This window comes from Pholis gunnellus (genome assembly GCF_910591455.1).
Source record: "Pholis gunnellus genome assembly, chromosome: 4".
Taxonomy (NCBI): Eukaryota; Metazoa; Chordata; class Actinopteri; order Perciformes; family Pholidae; genus Pholis; species Pholis gunnellus.
Genome location: NC_136530.1, coordinates 7765926 through 7784418, shown reverse-complemented (window position 1 = coordinate 7784418; position 18493 = coordinate 7765926). Strand labels below are relative to the sequence as shown.

Below are 18493 nucleotides of genomic sequence, written 5' to 3'. Positions count from 1 at the left end.
TGAAGTATACTCTCGTATGACTCTGACTTTGGAAGGTCCTGTCTTTTTATTTCTCCATTTTCCATTATCAAGCTGTACAATGTAAAATGTTTTAAAGGGGACGACATAAATTATCTACATTCCCTTTAAGGAAAGTCAACCCAAATTGAAAAAATAAAGGCCGTAAGAAGCTGCTGTAGTCTTTTTATTGTGTTACAGTGAACGAATAAACACCCACATGTGCCAAAATGTTTATAATGTTCTTTGTGAACAGAATATGTAACTGAATAATGAGCGAGGAGGTATGGTGTTTTATATACCTATATTTACACAGACTGACATATAAACACTTGAATGTGTGCAAGATGTGCAGCTAAACGTATTGCTTTGAACTTCAATTCCCAGAAAGCTTTGTATAACAGCCGAAGTAATCGATCCATTTACCGACTTACAGCGAGCAGTTGAGTTTAGTAAAGTTCAGCTTACATAACCGTGGGTTTGGTGTTATAGTTTATGTAGAACTAGTTTATTTGAACACAAGGGTCGCTCAACCGACTCTCTTTTATGTGCGATAGCAACACACCCGAAACAAGAAACATGCTAGCTTTTCGTTAGCATCACTGTCACGCTAACCGGGATAAGTTTCTTGGTTTCCCTTTCAACATAAAAGCCCCTCTGAAAGCGTTAACTGGAGACGTTATGCAAAACAGTGGCTGAGCCATTCAAAAAAAGAATGAGCAAACGTTTAGCTTTGCGATGTGTTTTGAACACCGGTCCGGTGCAGCTGATTTCAATTAGTTAACATGGCATTTAGTTAAAGTTATAGCCTGAAAAGTGATTATCTCGAAACAAAATTGATAAAATGAAAAACATAGCTACCTCAATAATATTGGGGTGTAAGCTATATAACAAAAATAATTACGATATTACACGGTGAAGTTAACGTACAACCCGCTTACATATGGAACGAAAACGTAAAAAATGATACATATGGGCTTTATTTCGAAGGCTGTAACCGGAAATGGAATAGATACACTGCGTGTGGCTTTACAGCAGCGGGTTTAGATGGTTGTTAATAACTGGGGCTACCCGGGACTGTTCACAACAACAGAGGAAGCAGCACCAGCTCTGACCAAATAAAGCCCCGTCGCGATCTTTTTTAGATCCTGTTTTTGGAACCGTGCTAACGGAAACCAGCGTTAGCGCGTTCCTCAACTGATAGCTTATTGTTTGTACCGAGCTAGCTTTGTCACAGCTGTGGTGGGTTGTTGCCGATACATATTTATATACAAATCGTTGTGGAATTATGGCTCAGCATGGACACCATGTAGCCAGTTCCCAAAAAGCCCTGATGCTGGAGATGAAAAGTCTCCAAGACGAGCCAGTCGAAGGGTTCAAGATAACTTTGGTGGACGAGTCGGACATGTACAACTGGGAAGTGGCGATATTCGGACCCCCCAATACACACTACGAGGGGGGGTATTTTAAGGTGAGTAGCTAGTGTTAGCTAGCAGTCGATCTATTGTTCTTTAGCTGGTAGATTTAGCCCACATTTGAGTAAAATAGAGGACAGTCCAACGGTTAGCAGGTAACAGCTAATGGCGTTAACTTCGCTAATTGGCAGCTGTTCCCTGTTTAACGCTACTGTGATAAAACAATCTCCTTTTTCTTTGTTCAACTTTTAAATCAACTAAATCAGGATTATTGCAGTTTACTGTTTACAGCGTGTAAACATTAAAACTTATTTTTCCTTTAAAATATATAGAGATGCATCGATGTCCTCTTTTTATAGTGTCAGTCAGCACGTGAGCACGTTTTCACAGTTACTTTTGTGTTTTAAAATAAAACAAAAGGTCGTTAGCATAAACCTGCTAAATGCTCATCACCTCAGGTTAACTAAGTGTGTGCGTGTGTGTGTGGGGGGGGGGGAGGTTACAGCCCAACAGCCCTAGTTAGATGAGACTTGTTGTTTGTGTATTCAAATGAACTCAATCCATAGTGTGTGGTAACCTTGCTTTTGAAATGTAGACTGGCCCAATCGGAGTCAACAGCCATTTCATTTGTTTTCATGCACACTTCCTCCCTTGAGAGTTAAAAAATAGTTTTGGTTTCACATGTATTTTTTTCCCCAGTTTATGAGTATATTTGTGTTCTTTACACACCCTCCACTAACTTAATAGTTAACTACTCAATTGTCTTGTTAATAAAAAGCACTTAATGCTGTTCGATCTTTTCAGGATGACATCAACGTGACCTGGTTGTCTGTACTGTTTTTGTCCAAAAAGTTGGAGCTATGGAAACCGATTTTCCACTCACTTTAAGCCCCACTTAAAGTCACGCACCTATATTGTAAATATAGAATAGCATTGCATGTGTTTCCATAGCAGAGTGCGTGCGTGTGTGTGTGTGTGTGTGTGTGTGTGTGTGTGTGTGAAATTCAACTTCAGATATTGCAAAACACTGAGTGGATTCCTGCTCACACAAGTCCTGTGCTAATGTGGTTACTCGTCCTATTAGGCACTTTGATTTATTACTTCGCCTGGCAAAGTCAAATAAACCCCCGTTACTGCTGCTTCAAACGTTCCCCGGATAGTTGTTTTATTGGACATCAAACAAAAAAAACACTGCGCTTTTTGTTAATGTGGCATCATGGTCCTGTCTTTCTGAGAAAAAGACAAGAACAATGTAGGCCAGGGCCTTGAAAGCAAACAAAAAAACAGCGCACTCAAACTGTACATGGTTTCTTTTACATGGCATTCTGTTGTGGTTCATAATGCTAAGTCCTGCATTAGCCATAGTTGTTTTCTATGTTACAGTTAAACCGTAATATATCTTTATCTTTATCTCAGCGAAGGCTCCTGTGTTCAGATTATCCAGCATATTGTGAATGCTCTCCGTTTGTAAATCATCCCTTCAGCAGTACAGTCTTGTTATTCCAGTTCTTGAGAAGCTTGTTCATTTTGCCCCTGGTCCTCTTCGAGCATGTGAACACAAGCAGAGGGCCCCGGTCAGGCCGCCGCAGACGGTGTTCAGTGGATCCGTGTGGGTGCTGTGTACAGGATTCCTTTGTCGGGCCAGGAATGCACAGCCTGGCTGTGAAATCCACCGCATGGTTGTGACTCATTGTTCTCTGCCGGGTTTCCATCCAACCAGTTTGCTTTATTCAAATAATTAAAAGGAAAAACCCACCCTGTTGTGATCCAGGTTACCCAAACAAACGTGACGCGCTGCAGCTGCCCGGACAGGTAATGACGTCACACGATACCGCGCTGAGTCAGGTATTTGTTTCACATGGGTGTTGCTCTCAGAGAGTCACACCATGAATACATTTTGCCTGCAGGCACACAGTGGACTATTGAAATGTCATTCAAATGAAACAATATCCACAATATTTATCATAAATTGACCATTGACCTGTTGGTCTCACAAAAGACCCCGACATTCATTCACTGGTTCTGAGACATTTCCACGCTTGCGGTCCTTTGTGTGTGTGTGTGTGTGTGTGTGTGTGTGTGTGTGTGTGTGTGTGTCTGTGTCTGTGTCTGTGTGTGTGTGTGTGTGTGTGTGTGTGTGTGTGTGTGTGTGTGTGTGTGTGTGTGTGTGTGTGTGTGTGTGTGTGTGTGTGTGTGTGTGTGTGTGTGTGTGTGTGTGTGTGTGTGTGTGTGTGTGTGTGGCCTTCTGCTTTGTCATCTGAATTATCTCTCCAGGCTCGGAGTGTCTGATGATTGCTGGCAGAGGGCCAGTCGGTCCCATAGACAGCAGTGGTCCTGGGACATGTATGAGGCAGATTAGCGGGGTCGCTTTCACTCCCAGAGATGGCAGACTTTAAAGGAGTGTTAGGACAGTGGCTCACTGTCTGCGTCGTTGTTGTTCAGTTTGATTCTCCAGACGATATTATTACTACTACTTTTTATTTGATCTAACTCTATTCTATTGGTTCTAATGTTCATCTGATGCTTAAATATGAGCAGTTCAAATGAACACGTTTCTGATCTGCTTCAACTGTTTGTTGAGGAAGTCGTGTAATTATGACCAGAACATTAAAACTGCATTTGACATTTTTCTAGAAGAGCTCTGGTTCGTGGCTGTTTGATTCTGTTATTTTTTTCCTTTTCTCTTTTAACTTCCCTCGTCTGTCTTCTCTCTTCGTAATTTCTTGACCTCGGGGGAAGTCTGACAAGATCAAAAAGTGTTCAGTGTTTTTTTATGAAATAATACCCTCACACTCCTGTTAACGACACTCCACAACCGCCTACTTGCCAGTATTAAACGATTAAACGTGTCATCTGGAGAAATGATGGCAAGCACCTTCCCTTGCTGTGCCGACTGTCTGTTTATTAAAAAATGTTTTATTTGCTGAGGAGCCCCTTGTTTTTGATCCCCGATCAGGAACTGCAATCTCTAAATTTGTGATGCTTCCAGTTTTGTCTGACAAGTGCAATACAGCTACATGACAATATAAAAATGGACAAATATCTAGTGCATCACAGCACTTTATTTGCATATAGTGACCTAATTCAACTGAAGCCGCTCCTTAACAAGCCAAACGTGGTGCCGGTACTTTCCGTGGGGCGTGTTTGTGTACGGCCACATAACGGGCTCCGCCGACGGGCTTTACTCTACATGGCATAACGTACTGCGTATCTGAAGTTCTGACTTCAGTTTTAAAGTAATAGTTTCATGTCTATACAAGGCAAAGACACAAGCTACAAAAATAAATCTCCAAAATGTATTTACTTTAGCTGGAATTATTAGATAATGTAGCTTTTGGTTATTGTTGAACTCTCAATTTCTTTGTAATCATACTTTAAAGATGTATTGCGGTAACATAAAACCCAAAACCCTCCACGTTTACTGTGCTTCTGTGCTCTCCTTGTTGATCAGCTTGTTGGGTTAATAAAACAACCAGGACGACCTGCACAGGCTGGTCTGTAAACTCCACGATGACTTTGCTTTTTCTGTGACGCCGCAGTCTTGTCATTTGGCTGATTTGACCTCTTCCTGCCCTGTTTTACCGTATTCTGTATGCACAACTATAAGGTCACGGTGATGTACGACAGAAACGACGCTGTGTCAGCACCTGGCAGCTTTAATTGTTTTTCTTGCATGTAATTATGACGTAAACTGAGTCTCTGCATCTCCAAATATACTGTGAAATGGAAACGTCTTTCGTCGAGTGGCTCGCTGAGCACCGACGGACCACTTCTTCACAGCAAACATGAAAAAGAGAAGCGGGGGGGGGGGGGTTTGCCCTTTCGGTTTTTGGCCCCAGCTGACTCTGGGCCTTCCTGTCCTTCCTCTTCGTGTGCGTGCTACATAATTCGTACCAGCGGTTGGAGGGGAGGGAACAGGCAGAGAGGACCCAACCCGGCTGCAGAGGGCTTTTGCTGGGCCGAGCGGTTGGAGTCATGGCCCCCCCCCCCACCCCCCCTCTGGCTGTGTCCCGGAGAAAAGAGAGCGGGGCAGAGGAAAGAGCAGGGAATACAGGAACCGCCAGAATCAAGATCAGGCAGAGGCAGAGCCCTTCCTTGCAGCGGTGCCCCTTCGTTTTGAAAGGCGAGCCTGCTGTGGATAGAGGTGAGCGTGACGTGAGGCCCCAGCAGACAGTTATTACCGTCCCCTGAAGCCCTGGCCATGTGTTCTTTCTGCTCTTCCTGTACACGCCACCAGTGTGGCGATATACTCCTCAAACATGGCTGTTTGTTTGAAATGGTGATCGCCCTAAGAATCCCGTTTGTCACATTTATAAATTCAGCTTTGTATCCGTTTTTCTCCCTCCTCAACGTTCTGCTCCGGAGTTTCGTTAATGAGGCCGGGGCCTGCTGGGTACCATCGTGATAATCTCTGGGACCTGTGTGTGTGTGTGTGTGTGTGTGTGTGTGTGTGTGTGTGTGTGTGTGTTAGGGTATGGAATTTGCATCGTTCAGCGTGAGCTCGGCCTGGCTGTATGAGGATAAGGTCTGTGGAGAAGGCGAGTCGGTGCTCGGGGAGAACAGAATGATTTGTTCTGTTCAGGGTCTTTGCATTGACCTGGTTTACTTCGCCTTGGTGTCGTTTTCCACACGGCGGGAGCGTTCCCTGTCGTTCCTGTTCTCTCTTCAAGGCCGCTTTTAAGCTCACAATCCGAACAAGATGTATATAAATATATAAAGTTTATCTGGTGTCCCGTAGTCTCGGCAACCAGCCCTTCATGAGTCCTTTTTTGTGTGCTCGCCAGGAAATTGGCTGCACTTCAAATGAGCTGTTCCTTTTGACCGCGGATGCTGTTAATTCTGTGCTCAATCAGATTATGAGGCATGACCTGCAAGTCAGCTGTAGCATTTTGCAGCACGTGTACTGAGGCTAGCACTTTGCGATGGGCAGAGATCTTCTTTGAGCTGCTGTATCCGAAGCAAAAAAAAAAAAAGTCCTTCCCAGTAATGGAGACACAGCGAGAGTGGGTGTCGTACAGTAAAGGCTCATGTGTGAGTATATGATACGGGTGGGAATAGATATATTCAATACATGACGGTGGAAACTAAAGAGAAAGCTGATATCGGCCCTCTAAGACGCCGCTGAATCGTCCTCCTCGTGTCTCTTCTCTTCTCTCTGCTCGCCGATCGAACGCCATCACACATCTCCACCCTCCTTCCATCAAGCCGAGGTTTGGTGTCACTTTGGTGGGCAGGTTAAGCGTTTCAGGCCATCTTCTGGTGAGTGAACACCACATTACTGGTGGTTAAATGCTCCCTAATACGGCCTGTAACGCACCCATCACCTGTACAGACCTTCAGGACAAACTGCTCTGCAATTACGACGACTTAATTGTTGGATGCTACTAAAACCTCAAGGAACACACACACACACACACCTTTCCCTTCTTAGCCAGCTGACTGTGTCATGTTGATTTGTATGGCTTGTGTTTGTGGCATTGTGTTGCAAGGAATATGGTTTGAAAGCCTCCTGGTAAGCTGCATTGTGAAATCATGCTCTTACCTTCTTAAAGGGATCAATGCTTATCCTTAATGCATATCCCCAGCTTCCTGCTTTACTTGTAGCTTTCATTCAAACTCACAGTATTGTGATGAATGAAGCTATTTAATGGTGTCGGTGCAAAGGTCTCAGAGCAGAAGGCTACAAAGTGGGATCTATTTATTTTATTCCACGCTGCACGGGCATAAAGATCCCGTGTGATGGAAGCAGCGATGCTGAGTAGTTGGTACCGGACATTTCCCCGTGTGTCGACCGAGAGTTGGCTTGCTCTGGTTTACGTTTGTGCCTTTTTTGTTTCCAGGGCGTCATAAAAAGGGTTGTGATGAAGCTGGATGGATAGACGGTTCTTTACCAAAGACATTTTGGTGGTGTGGATTAGGATTGTTTTTAAAAATCCATAACAATGCAAGAGAACTAAAACCATCTGGGGGCTTTCAGAATCAGATGTCGTGCTGCTGAAGAGCTCGTCGTAAGCACACTGTTTTTGTTGGGAAATCGAACCTGGAAGACAAACGAGCATGAACAACTTTTCCCACTGGGAGTGTTGGCACATTGTTCCGGTTATAATCTCCATCTTTGCCCACGTCTCAGTGAGTAGACTGGACAGTTATAATCTTGATGCTGATATTGTTTTTGGAAGACAAACCCAGCTCCCACTGTTGTTCCCTGGCCCTCGTATTGTTGTGTTGCCCGTCAGTAATGTGTACAATGTCGGCTTGAACCCTGCACTCTTGACGGGGTCGCCAGCTTTCTGGCGGGGTCGCTCCGACCCGGGGAGTTTTGTTATTTTTCCCTACACGTGGCATTCTCTCAGGACCGTGTCAGTGTTTCCCTCTCCACTCTGGTTTTATTATGGTGAGAGCAGGTTTATTCTGCGAATCCAGATCCCATAAAGACACCAAACGTTGCTCTTGTATGGAAAGTCAGGACATACTGACACACACACACGCTTTAAAGATAACAGACCCTGAACTGCAGCTCTATCGGACAGACTCTGTGACTGTTAATCGGTGAAACTTCGAGCGTTTTGGTCAGAGCGTTGATGTGTTACTGCTCCATCCAGCGCTGGCTTAAAGGCTATATTGCATGCAAAGAGGGATAAGACCTTAATGTTAAGCACGCGTATTATATAGAGCACAACCCCTTTTATTTCCAAGTCAAATCCCCCCCCCCCCCCCCCCCCACTACCTCACCACCGCCTCCCTGCTCCCATGCAGCCGATCCCCCCCCCCCCCCCCCGCCTCCCGCTTGTCTGCTCACTGTGGTGCAGACCAGCTGACCATGCCGAATCAGCAAATGTGAACAAGTGTGTGTATATGTGTGTGTGCATATGACAGCGGGGTTAAGCAGAAGGTTTCATGCTGTGAGTGACGTGCGTGTGTGTAATCAGTATCTGTGTGCCTCCCCCCCCCACCCCAGCCCTCTGCCACCCATGGCACGCCTTATGGAACGGGAGGAGGGGTCCTCCACACATAGGAGCATTTATACAGTGTGGGGGGGGGTGTGGGTGTGGGGGGGGGACGTATTATAGCAGAACTCTGGTGTGAGTAGTGGATTGTGTTGGGTTGCAGTGACAGCTGGAGAGGACAAACCCCCACAATGTCTTTTATACAAGCAGCCCCTCCCCTCACCCATCGGTGTGTCTCTAAGCTCCACACAGTCGGCAGCTGAATGCACTGCCTCCCTCCCTCCCTCCCTCGCTCCCTCTCTCCCTCCATGCAATATTACATTACTGTCATTAGGTCGTCCATACGCTGCCACCTCAGTAGGGTTTGCCAAGACTTGTACAGCTACTATTTATAGTTTTTTTTTTTTTTCTTTTTTCTTTTTTCTTTCAATCACTACTGACGCTGATCAGCGCGATTGTGGAAATCTTCCTTCAGCACCTGCTTGTTGACACCAGCGCTGCAAGCGTCAGTCTTTGTGAAGGACAACGTACAGAATCAAGCACTCTCATACTCCCCAGCAGCTGCTCGTGTGTGTGTGCGTTTGTTTGTGTGTGTGTCTGATGCTTCTGCAGCATTGTACAGACTTGCATTCTTGATTCCCTTTCCCCTGGGAGACTGTATCCACAAGCAGAGTAGTTTTTAGCATTGCGGACGGGTGGATACAATACAACACTGTATGTTTTCTTTAAGTAAACGGCGCCACTAGTCCCTATAAAGCGATACGCAGCGGCTTACATGTGGCTAAAGGAGTCACCCTTTACTTTCCCGGGTTTCTCCCAAACTGCAACAGTGTGGAGGGAGGTAGTCGTGACTTGTCTGTCGGTGAGCTAATGTGTGTCTTCTCTCGCCCTCAGGCTCGGATCAAGTTCCCCGTCGACTACCCGTACTCTCCACCTGCTTTCCGCTTCCTCACCAAAATGTGGCACCCCAACATTTACGAGGTAATTGTGACCAGTATAAGTCCTTGTACAAAACATGCAGGAGCTGCTCATATCTTTTATTAATACACAGGTATGTGTGAGTATATGATAACACTGGATCCGGGTACGACTCTGTTCTAGAAGGATTTTTAAGCAAACTATAGAAGAGTGTCCAATCCCAGTGGAGTCTTTTAACTGTATCTGAGTTGTAGTAACTAAACTGTTGGTTGTATCCTCTCGTGTCCCTAGAACGGGGATGTATGCATCTCTATCCTGCACCCACCAGTGGACGACCCACAGAGCGGGGAGCTGCCTTCAGAGAGGTGGAACCCCACACAGAACGTCAGGTACGCGACGCGATGCTCTCAGTTCTGTCCTGGTTCTTCTTAAAGAACAACACGCACACGCAACGATAAGCAGTAAGCCGTTTGTCCAGCGGCTTACAAACTTAGCCAAACTGTCAAATATAGATTCTTTTGATAAGACAGATAAGATTGGCATCAACATTTAGTTTGTTTAAACACTTTGTGGCATTGATTTCCAGTAGCTTTGCACCTTAACGCGATGTCCCGTAACTAGCCTCCTTCTACTGTCCACACTTCCTTCATCGTCTCATTGTCCACCAATCAATACAGACTAAAGGCTTCACAAGTCATGCAAGTGTTTATGCAGCTTGTCCTAAGTCGGCATCACCAGACTGACCTCCGGCTAGGTTTTTAGATTGCTTTCTTATCTAGCTAGCAGGATTCAGATGTTATCCTGTCGTTTATTTTCATGACTTTATGTAGTGTTCTTGCTAGCTAGTTTTTCACCCCATTTGTTATGTATCTCTAGGTTATGTGGCATCTAGGAGCAGCGCTGCTTTTATCAGCTAATAGAGCATTAGCGAGTAATCTGTAACTATTGGACTTCATTTAAACGTTTGTTTGAGATGTATAAACGTCCAAACGTGATGTATAATTCACCAACTTTATTTATTATATTTACTTAACATAAGTTTACTTATTCAACCCCTGCAGCTTTTTCTTTTAATGCTTTATGTACCGACACAAACTCCCATATCCGGATATGACTGTGTCCACAGCAATGAGCCCTCTGTAGCCCCACAGTCAAAAAGGAGAGCTGGTAGGAGATCACAAGTACGAGTTGATTGACCTGAGTCAAAGTCGACTTTAAATGATGTATTTCTGTCATTGCATTTAATGAACAGCTCTTGGAGCTAAATTCCACAGACGACAGCAGAGACAAATGGATGTTCTCGGGTTTAGAACCCTAACCTTCATCTCTCCCCCTCCCTCCCCTCGTTCTCTCTGTGTCCTTTCCTTTATTTATTTATTTCCCTGTACGACTCTTTGTCCAGCGTTCTCAATGTCTCTTGTCTCGTCTTACCCCCCCTCTTCCTGTATTTTAATCTCTCTCCGCTCTTGACGTCTCTCTCAGGACCATCCTGCTCAGCGTGATCTCTTTGCTGAACGAGCCCAACACTTTCTCCCCGGCCAACGTGGACGCGTCCGTCATGTACCGCAAGTGGAGGGACAGCAAGGGCAAGGACAGAGAATACATCGAGATCATCAGGTACCGAGAGGAGGAGGAAGAAGAAGAAAAAACAAAAACTGCACACACAGCACTCTTCACACGTAGCAGGTACACAAAGCACCAGCGCTGACGCTCAGTGTGGCCTCATCTGTTTTGTTTTTTTTCCCTCTCCTGTCTTTCCTCCTCGCAGGAAGCAGGTGGTGGGGACCAAAGCGGAGGCAGAGCGGGACGGCGTCAAGGTTCCCATCACGTTGGACGAGTACTGCGTCCGCACCCAAGTCCCGCCCACAGACGACGGCTCCAACCTCTTGTACGACGACTACTACGACGACGAGGAGCTGGAGGACGACGACGACGACGAGGACAACGAGGACTGTTGCTACGATGACGACGACTCGGGCACCGAGGACTCCTGACCTTTCCTTCCCACGACGTCACCTTGTCCCCGACACCCCCCCCCGCCACACGCGCCTCCCTCTCTTGTCATGGACTGAACTTTAATTCCCTGCCCCCCCCCCCCACCCCTCTTCCTCCTTTAATATACCCCTCATCATCCTCACTTATCACAGGCCCCCCCCCTGTCCACCTTCTGTCACATGTGCAAAGTATGCACACTAAAACCTGATGCAGCGAAGAAAAGAAAGCTACAGTTGTTGTTTTGTTTCTTACATTTTTCTCCTTTTTTTTTTTTTTTGTTTTGTTGTCTGAGTAGAGGTTGCACACTATACACACACACACACACACATACAGCAACACACCGATAATAGTACTTCCTTATCCGCTTCCGTTTGTCTGCACTGATAACTGGTTTGATTTTCTCAAAAAGCGGTTTTAGCTCGGAGACCTGTTCCTCCCTCCGGCTTTGAGTGGAACAAAGCCCGTCTGGTGGCCACGTTTTCTCGTGGAACAGGATAGTCGCGCCTTTTTCTCGACATCATCAGCGGGGTGGAATGTAACGTCACAGGTTCAGATCAGAGTACAACAAGCGGGGAGCATCTGCAAAGGAAGCTAATTCATAAAAATGAACGGTTTTGAGTTTTTAAAGTCACTTCTGTCTCTGAGCCATGTGTTGTGACCTCTCCGGTTTAGCGGGGCGTTCGGAGCCCTGCCACGCTTCACCTCGGACACTTTAAGAGCCTCGGGGCTTGTGCTGCTCCAAAACAGGGAAGTTATCCATTTCAAGAAAAAGAAGCTCCCTCGTGCCTTCCCTCACTCCCTGATAACACAGACCCGAATGACTTGTGGGACAGACCGTATACACACAAACAAAAGGTAGCCGAGATATTCACGCTCACACGGTTTCAGGTGGGGATACCGCGCAAACTACGCCATCCCGATGGAACAAACGTATTTATAGCGGCACCTGTCAGATTTGACCAGGGTGTGAGTTGAGAAAGGTGTAAAAAAAAAAAAAAAAAATCCCAACAGCTGAACTAAAGACTGGAATGTAGATCCCACATACGTCCTCTTGACTGCCACGCAGCCTTCATCGTACAAGCACGTGCTACTAGTGGCCTGGATGCATTAAGAAAACAGCTGGCTGAGCCTGCTGCTGCTCATGAAATCCAATGTACTGTATTTTTAAACAAAGACTATGCAGTCAGTGCTTGAACCTTCTTAATATGCAGTGCTTTAAACGTGGCAGTGAAGCTGAGCCTTTCAACAGTCCGACCTGAACTCCAGCGTGAGTTTTACAACCTGTGAGGGCTTTGGACGGACTATGTCCTTTTGTCAGAGTGTGCATTTGTGTCGGCGGTTTGTTATTCCAACTCCAGGGAGGCACAAGTCTCCAGGGGTGGAAGAGACGAGAGCGAGGTTGCGCACGAGCCTTCGTCAGAGCTCGCTCCCTAGTGGCAGCTCTCTGTACTGGCATCCCCTCCCCCCCCTCCCCCTCCCTTCTGAAACTGCAGCCATCTTGCCTCACCTGAATCAATGAACCCTGTTACCTCAGAGGAGATCGGGTAGCGGTGTGAGAGGGATTCAGAAGGATGGAAATGGCCTGGTGAATATGCAGACTGACGGGGTTTTTTGTTTTCAGTCTACACTGTCTGAAGCTCCGTGGTTTCTTCTCTCCTGACTGCCAGGAGTGCTCTGTTGCACACGTTGCAAAGACACGTTAACGCCACCCAACAGTATTTACGATGGAATTCCCAACATCCCAGTAATCATGTTTCCGTTGTGTGCGTGTGTGAATATTGTTTTTTTTTTTAAAGATGTGCTGAGAGGAAGCAGAATTGGAGGAGGAGTGGGGTTAGGGTTGATCTTTGAGCATGAACAGGAGAACGTGGTTCTTCACTAGCATGCTGTTAGCGGCCGGGGTGGTGTCCACAGACAACGGTCCTCTACTCAATTTTATCTAAATCTGTTGCATTGTGAATGGGCTGAGGGATGGTCCATTTTTCTTTGGGGGGGGGGGGGCTTATTTTACTGTTTTGATGTAATCTTTAATTTCCAAATTGTGGTGTGAGATGCAATGACTTATATCTTATATGTATTAAGTGCTATGAAAATTGACCTGATTGTTTAAAAACCCAGGCTTGTTCATGGAAGAATGACTAAATGTACCAACTTTATTATACACAAATATCATAATGGCAGAGAAGTTGTGCAGAACCAAATTGACACGTCACACCACACGGTAATCTTTCCAGCCTTTTATCGAGCCCTAGATGCTCAGAAATGAGTTCTCAATAATTGACTATCACACACCCTACGAATGAAACCCCCCCCCCCTCCCCCTTTTTTTTGACATTTTCGGGTGAATGGGATTTAATTTTTGTCAAACTACTGTTGTTTTTATCGTCTCCTCCCCGCTCGTCCCCCTGTTCTCTGAGCTGATTGGTGATTGCATCACTGCGGGGGAAAACAAACCCAACAGTTGATTACCTCAGGAAACGATAACATCTCCCAACAAACACATCCTGTGAACTTTACCCCGGGGAGTCTCACTTTTGGGCTTCAATGGACTGTTTACAATCTCTACCTTATATGCACATGTGGATATTTGACGATCACTTGATGTTTATTGTTTTTTTTTTTTCTTGTTTGTATTTTTCTTTTTTTCTTATGGTTTGTAAATCTATTTAAAATCTGAAATAAAGATCTTTATTAGATATTGACTGTTTTTTTGTTGTTTTTTAATGTGGGTTAAATAATTGAGTTTTAAAGGTGTCATTGTCCGTTTTCTGTGTTCTCTTATTGACACTGAAATGGAGTTGAGTGAATGAAACTCGGGGCTAGAGAGGTAAGACCCGTGTCCATTCTACTAGCTGCTAGCATGAATGGTGCTCATCTATGATGCACTACACACATCAGATCAGCAGTGAGGGCGCTGAAATACGGACAAGTCATAATAGTGATAAGCCCGTCTCTCTGTGGTCTGATTGTCTGTCATCTCTTTATGTCATACTGACCTCTAGCCGTTTATATTCGTGCGTCTCTACAAACGGACACTAAATGCATTATGGGTCTGCTAAACAAACTATTTCACTTTAGTGGCCTCCATTGACAAATACTGAAAAGGAATAATTAAGTGTTTGGGAACAATGCTCAAGTATTATTGTAACACAGGAGTGTTATTACCAAATACTACAAATGTAATTAATCTGACTTGGTCCTGGGTTAAAGGAGTCCAGTAGTACTGTTGTTATGTTATTGAATGATCACAATATGGAGGAGGTTGTATTGCAGTTACCTAAAACAGTAAATATGCAATGAGCAAAGAAATAGACAATTAAAACTTTAAAATGTATCACTCACAGTGGTTCTCAGATGTATCCATTTATCCCAATGTATACCACCATTCATTGTATAAAGATGGATAGCTATAATTTTTTTCATACTGGTTTGGTCAGCCATCATCTACTAGTTGGAGTGAAGCTAAATGTTGCAACTGCTTTGTTTTTATCTAATCAAATGAAATGTTAAGTGATTTCATTTAGATATTTATTTCAACCATTTATTCCTTACTTATAGCTTTATAGGCAGAGCGGGTCGTCCTCTAATCGGAAGATCGGTGGTTTGATCCCTGGGCCCTCTAGTCCGCATGTGTTAGAAAGTTACTCAACGCCAAATTGCTCCCCAAGACTGTGCTGTTCGGTGGGTGAGTGTGTGTGTGAATGTGCATTAGTTTATATCCTGATGAGCAGGTGGCACCCTGAGGGCTGATGCTGCCATCAGTGTATGAATGTGTGTGTGTGAATGGGTGAATGTTGAATGAGTGGTTGGAAGACTAGGAATTCTCTATATAAATGCCATAAAGTCCATTTACCCCAAATTTACCATTTATTACTACCATATATTCATTACATTTATCTATTGTTTCTACCATTTGTGTATTACTTTTTGCTTTTCAATTGTACCATTTATTCATTACATGTAGCTATTTATTCCTACATTTTTTTTTTTTTTTTTAAATCAGCTGATTTACTCTAGAGTCCTGTACCCCCTGGCAACTTGAGAAGTATCCCCTGGGGTACAGGTACCCCTGGTTGGGGTTTTTGTAGAGAAATGTATCAACAACAAGTCACATATAGGGAAAAGACTTTAATCCAACAAACTTAAACTTCTTCTGTCTGACATGTTCTCCTGTCTTGTATGTGCAGCGTTGTTGGAGACAGAAAGGAATGTTTTGTTTCATTTGCAGATAGTTTAACTTGTTGGGCAAAGTCGTTATTTTTTAAGAAATGTATAAATGTTTCTGCCACTGTGTCTTTTCTTACTGATGCTTGTAGGAATGAATTTGATCCAAGAATCAACTGAGGTAAGACTTTAAATAACTACCATGAAACAATAACCTTTTCTTATTTGAAATAAAATAGCTAATATTTACTGCTCCTGCATATGTTTTTACTCAGCTCTAATGCTTTATTGAGTGTGAATTACAGCTCTCTCTGTGGTGTACATATTCATTCTGTGACTACTTCATGCCTTTAGGGGGCAGCAACAGCTTACTTCTTGTTAGGTTTAAACTATTCTGTCTGTGTTCTGTAAAAAGCCTGAGTGTCCACAAGGATAATTTAAGAGACAAAACAGTCTCTCACATGAGTGTAGTTTTATAGGTTTTTTTCAATAGCAGTCTATTAAGGTGTGTGTTTCTCTTGTTTTCTCAGCTCGAACGTCTGTGATTCTGCAATCATTGCCACAAGCTGAAGCCCACAATGTTTCCCTGCCTTTGTTCTCCAGTAGGGAGCGCTGCCGTCCCCTTAAATATATAGACGTTAGAGAGTAACATCAGCCATATGTAATGTATTCACTTACTCACATCTTGTCCTTTCCACTTGTCTCATCACCCACTGTGACTCTATAGATCGACAGTATAACTCACATCGAAGTGCCCTGATGAGCTCCTCCTGAGTTATTATTGAATGTCTTCTTGGTAAACTTGACCCACCGTTGGCTGTGATCTAGAAAATAACAATAATGAATCTTTGAAACGTAATTTCACCGAACAAATATGTAGATCAATAAAGGCTACTGCTGCCCCCCCCCCCCCCCCCCCCCCCCCCCCCCCCCCCCCCCCCACACACACACACACACACACACACACACACAGATATCCCAGGTCCATAAAATGTGTTTCCCGTGGCAACAGGTCTGACATTTTGGCCTGCGTGTGTTCAATCCAAATGCCGGTTCAGTGGACCAGAATGAGCAAAACACTGAAATGATTCTGGCATTTGGAGGATTGCTGCTCTCCCATGTGGTGTCTATTCTTTCATACAGTGACAAGGATAACGCTCTGTTTAAAGTGCGGGGTGTATAAAACTGGATCAGAGCCAGATGTTCCAGCCCGTGGGCCTCTCTCAGGTGGGTTCACACTGTGACATTGTCCCCTCTGCCTCAGCTGGCGGTTTGGCAGCAGACCTCCAGGCTTCAGCCGGGGAAGTCGGAGACCTCGGTGACCTGCAAGAGAGCTGGACGTCCCGGGGAGGTTGAGTTCAACTGGGTGAACTGTAGCAGACTGGAGAGGTGAGGAAATGTGAGACGAGAGGAGAACAGTTTGTGATGGAGGGGAGGAAGAGAGGAGGGTGTGTGTGTGTGGGGGGGGGGTCGATCCATGTGTCAGGATACGAGATGTCTCCAAGGCAACAGAAGTTGTGTGGAAGTGGGTTGGCAGGAAGCAGAAGGATGGATGGCAACACCAAGAGAGAGTGGGGTAAAAATGGACTCTGTGACATGTCGACCATAATGAGTGACCATGTGTGTTGAGGGTTAAGAGTCAATGCAGACACACACACACACACACACACACACACAGACACACACGCACACACACAAACACACGCACACACGCGCGCGCGCACACCTCCTGCAGAGCTCAGACCGACGTCCACATTTCTGCGTACCAGCCGCAACTTGTACTTCCTCTCCTTCCAGGAAGCATATAGCTGGGAGATTCACAAGCTACCCAGCAGTATACTTTTACCAGCTGCAACATTAAAGTGATGTATTTAATTATATAACTTTAATCCAATAACTCATTATTCTGAAATGGACCATTCCCCATAATGAGTATGTTCACTCCTTTAAGTATATTTTATACTTTTGTACTTCTACTTGAGTAAAATTTAGAATGCAGGACTTGTACCAGTAGTAGTAGAGTATTTATGCGTGTACACTGTGGTAGTGCTACTTTTACTCAAAGGAGATATTGTGCTCATTTTTTCATCCTGTCTGTCTGAATGTACCTTCACCCTCTGTCTGAAACATTGCTAGGCAACAGCTTGGGTCCATTTTTACTTCCTGTCAGCTGATTCATTCACAGATTTCAGAACCGGAGATAAACTTGGACACTTACGGAAATTTGTGTGTATTCCTCTAGGGATTGAGCGTTTTTTTCTTTTACTTTCACGGTATTTATAAAATATAAAACATGAAAGATCTCACTTTTTACAATATGGGACCGAAGTAAAAGATCTGAGTACTTCTGCCACCACTGGTGGTTTGGCCTTCACCCGTTCAGCCACACTGACACACTCGTTCACTGAGGAGCTGCACTTCTGTACTCTCGGGTTTGTAATAGTCTCAGTGTTCCTCACATTTCCAGACTGACAGAGATGTAGAGTCCGGCCCATTAATGGGAGCAGAACAGACACATTAACCTTTTCTCGGGCTGTCCTCGTCTCAGACGCTGAAGATTCACAGGCGCTTGTGTACTGATCTCATTATTTTGTAAAGGAAGCTGTTAACAGTGTGAGCATGGAGTACCGTGACATTCAAATATTCCTCAGCAGATACTGTTTCAATTTTAATCAAAGTATTTCTTTTATAAGTGTTTTATTATCTATGTCTTATAAACAATAAAGAGGGTTATCCTGTAAAAACACATTAGGTTCTGCAGTGAATTGTATTGACATTATTATTGTATTAATCAATATGCTCATAACTCATCACCAACAGTTTTGATAATCGATTGTGACATTTATCAACTTTTTTTGTGACCATATCTTACTTAATATTTACATGTAGTTTGTTGCAGACACAGTGACAATACATTTTAAAGCTCTGATGCTAATCGTGTTTTTCTCAGTTTCATATCACTTACATTTGTATTTTCCCCTATTTTCTACCAAACAATTATAATCAATAATGAAAATCCTCATCGGTCAGTCAACTGATCTGGTCAGTTCTCAGTAA

At 44.4% G+C, this 18493-nt stretch overlaps 1 protein-coding gene across 1 annotated transcript; it reads left to right on the top strand.

Annotated features, from left to right (window-relative positions):
• Positions 1-1100: 1100 nt before the first annotated feature.
• Positions 1101-13968, top strand: cdc34a (cell division cycle 34 homolog a). The gene is made up of 5 exons (XM_079158378.1): positions 1101-1468; positions 9254-9340; positions 9569-9666; positions 10760-10894; positions 11046-13968. The coding sequence occupies exons 1-5, from the start codon at positions 1286-1288 to the stop codon at positions 11269-11271; spliced, it is 729 nt and encodes a 242-aa protein (XP_079014504.1). The 5' UTR covers positions 1101-1285; the 3' UTR covers positions 11272-13968.
• Positions 13969-18493: the final 4525 nt, after the last annotated feature.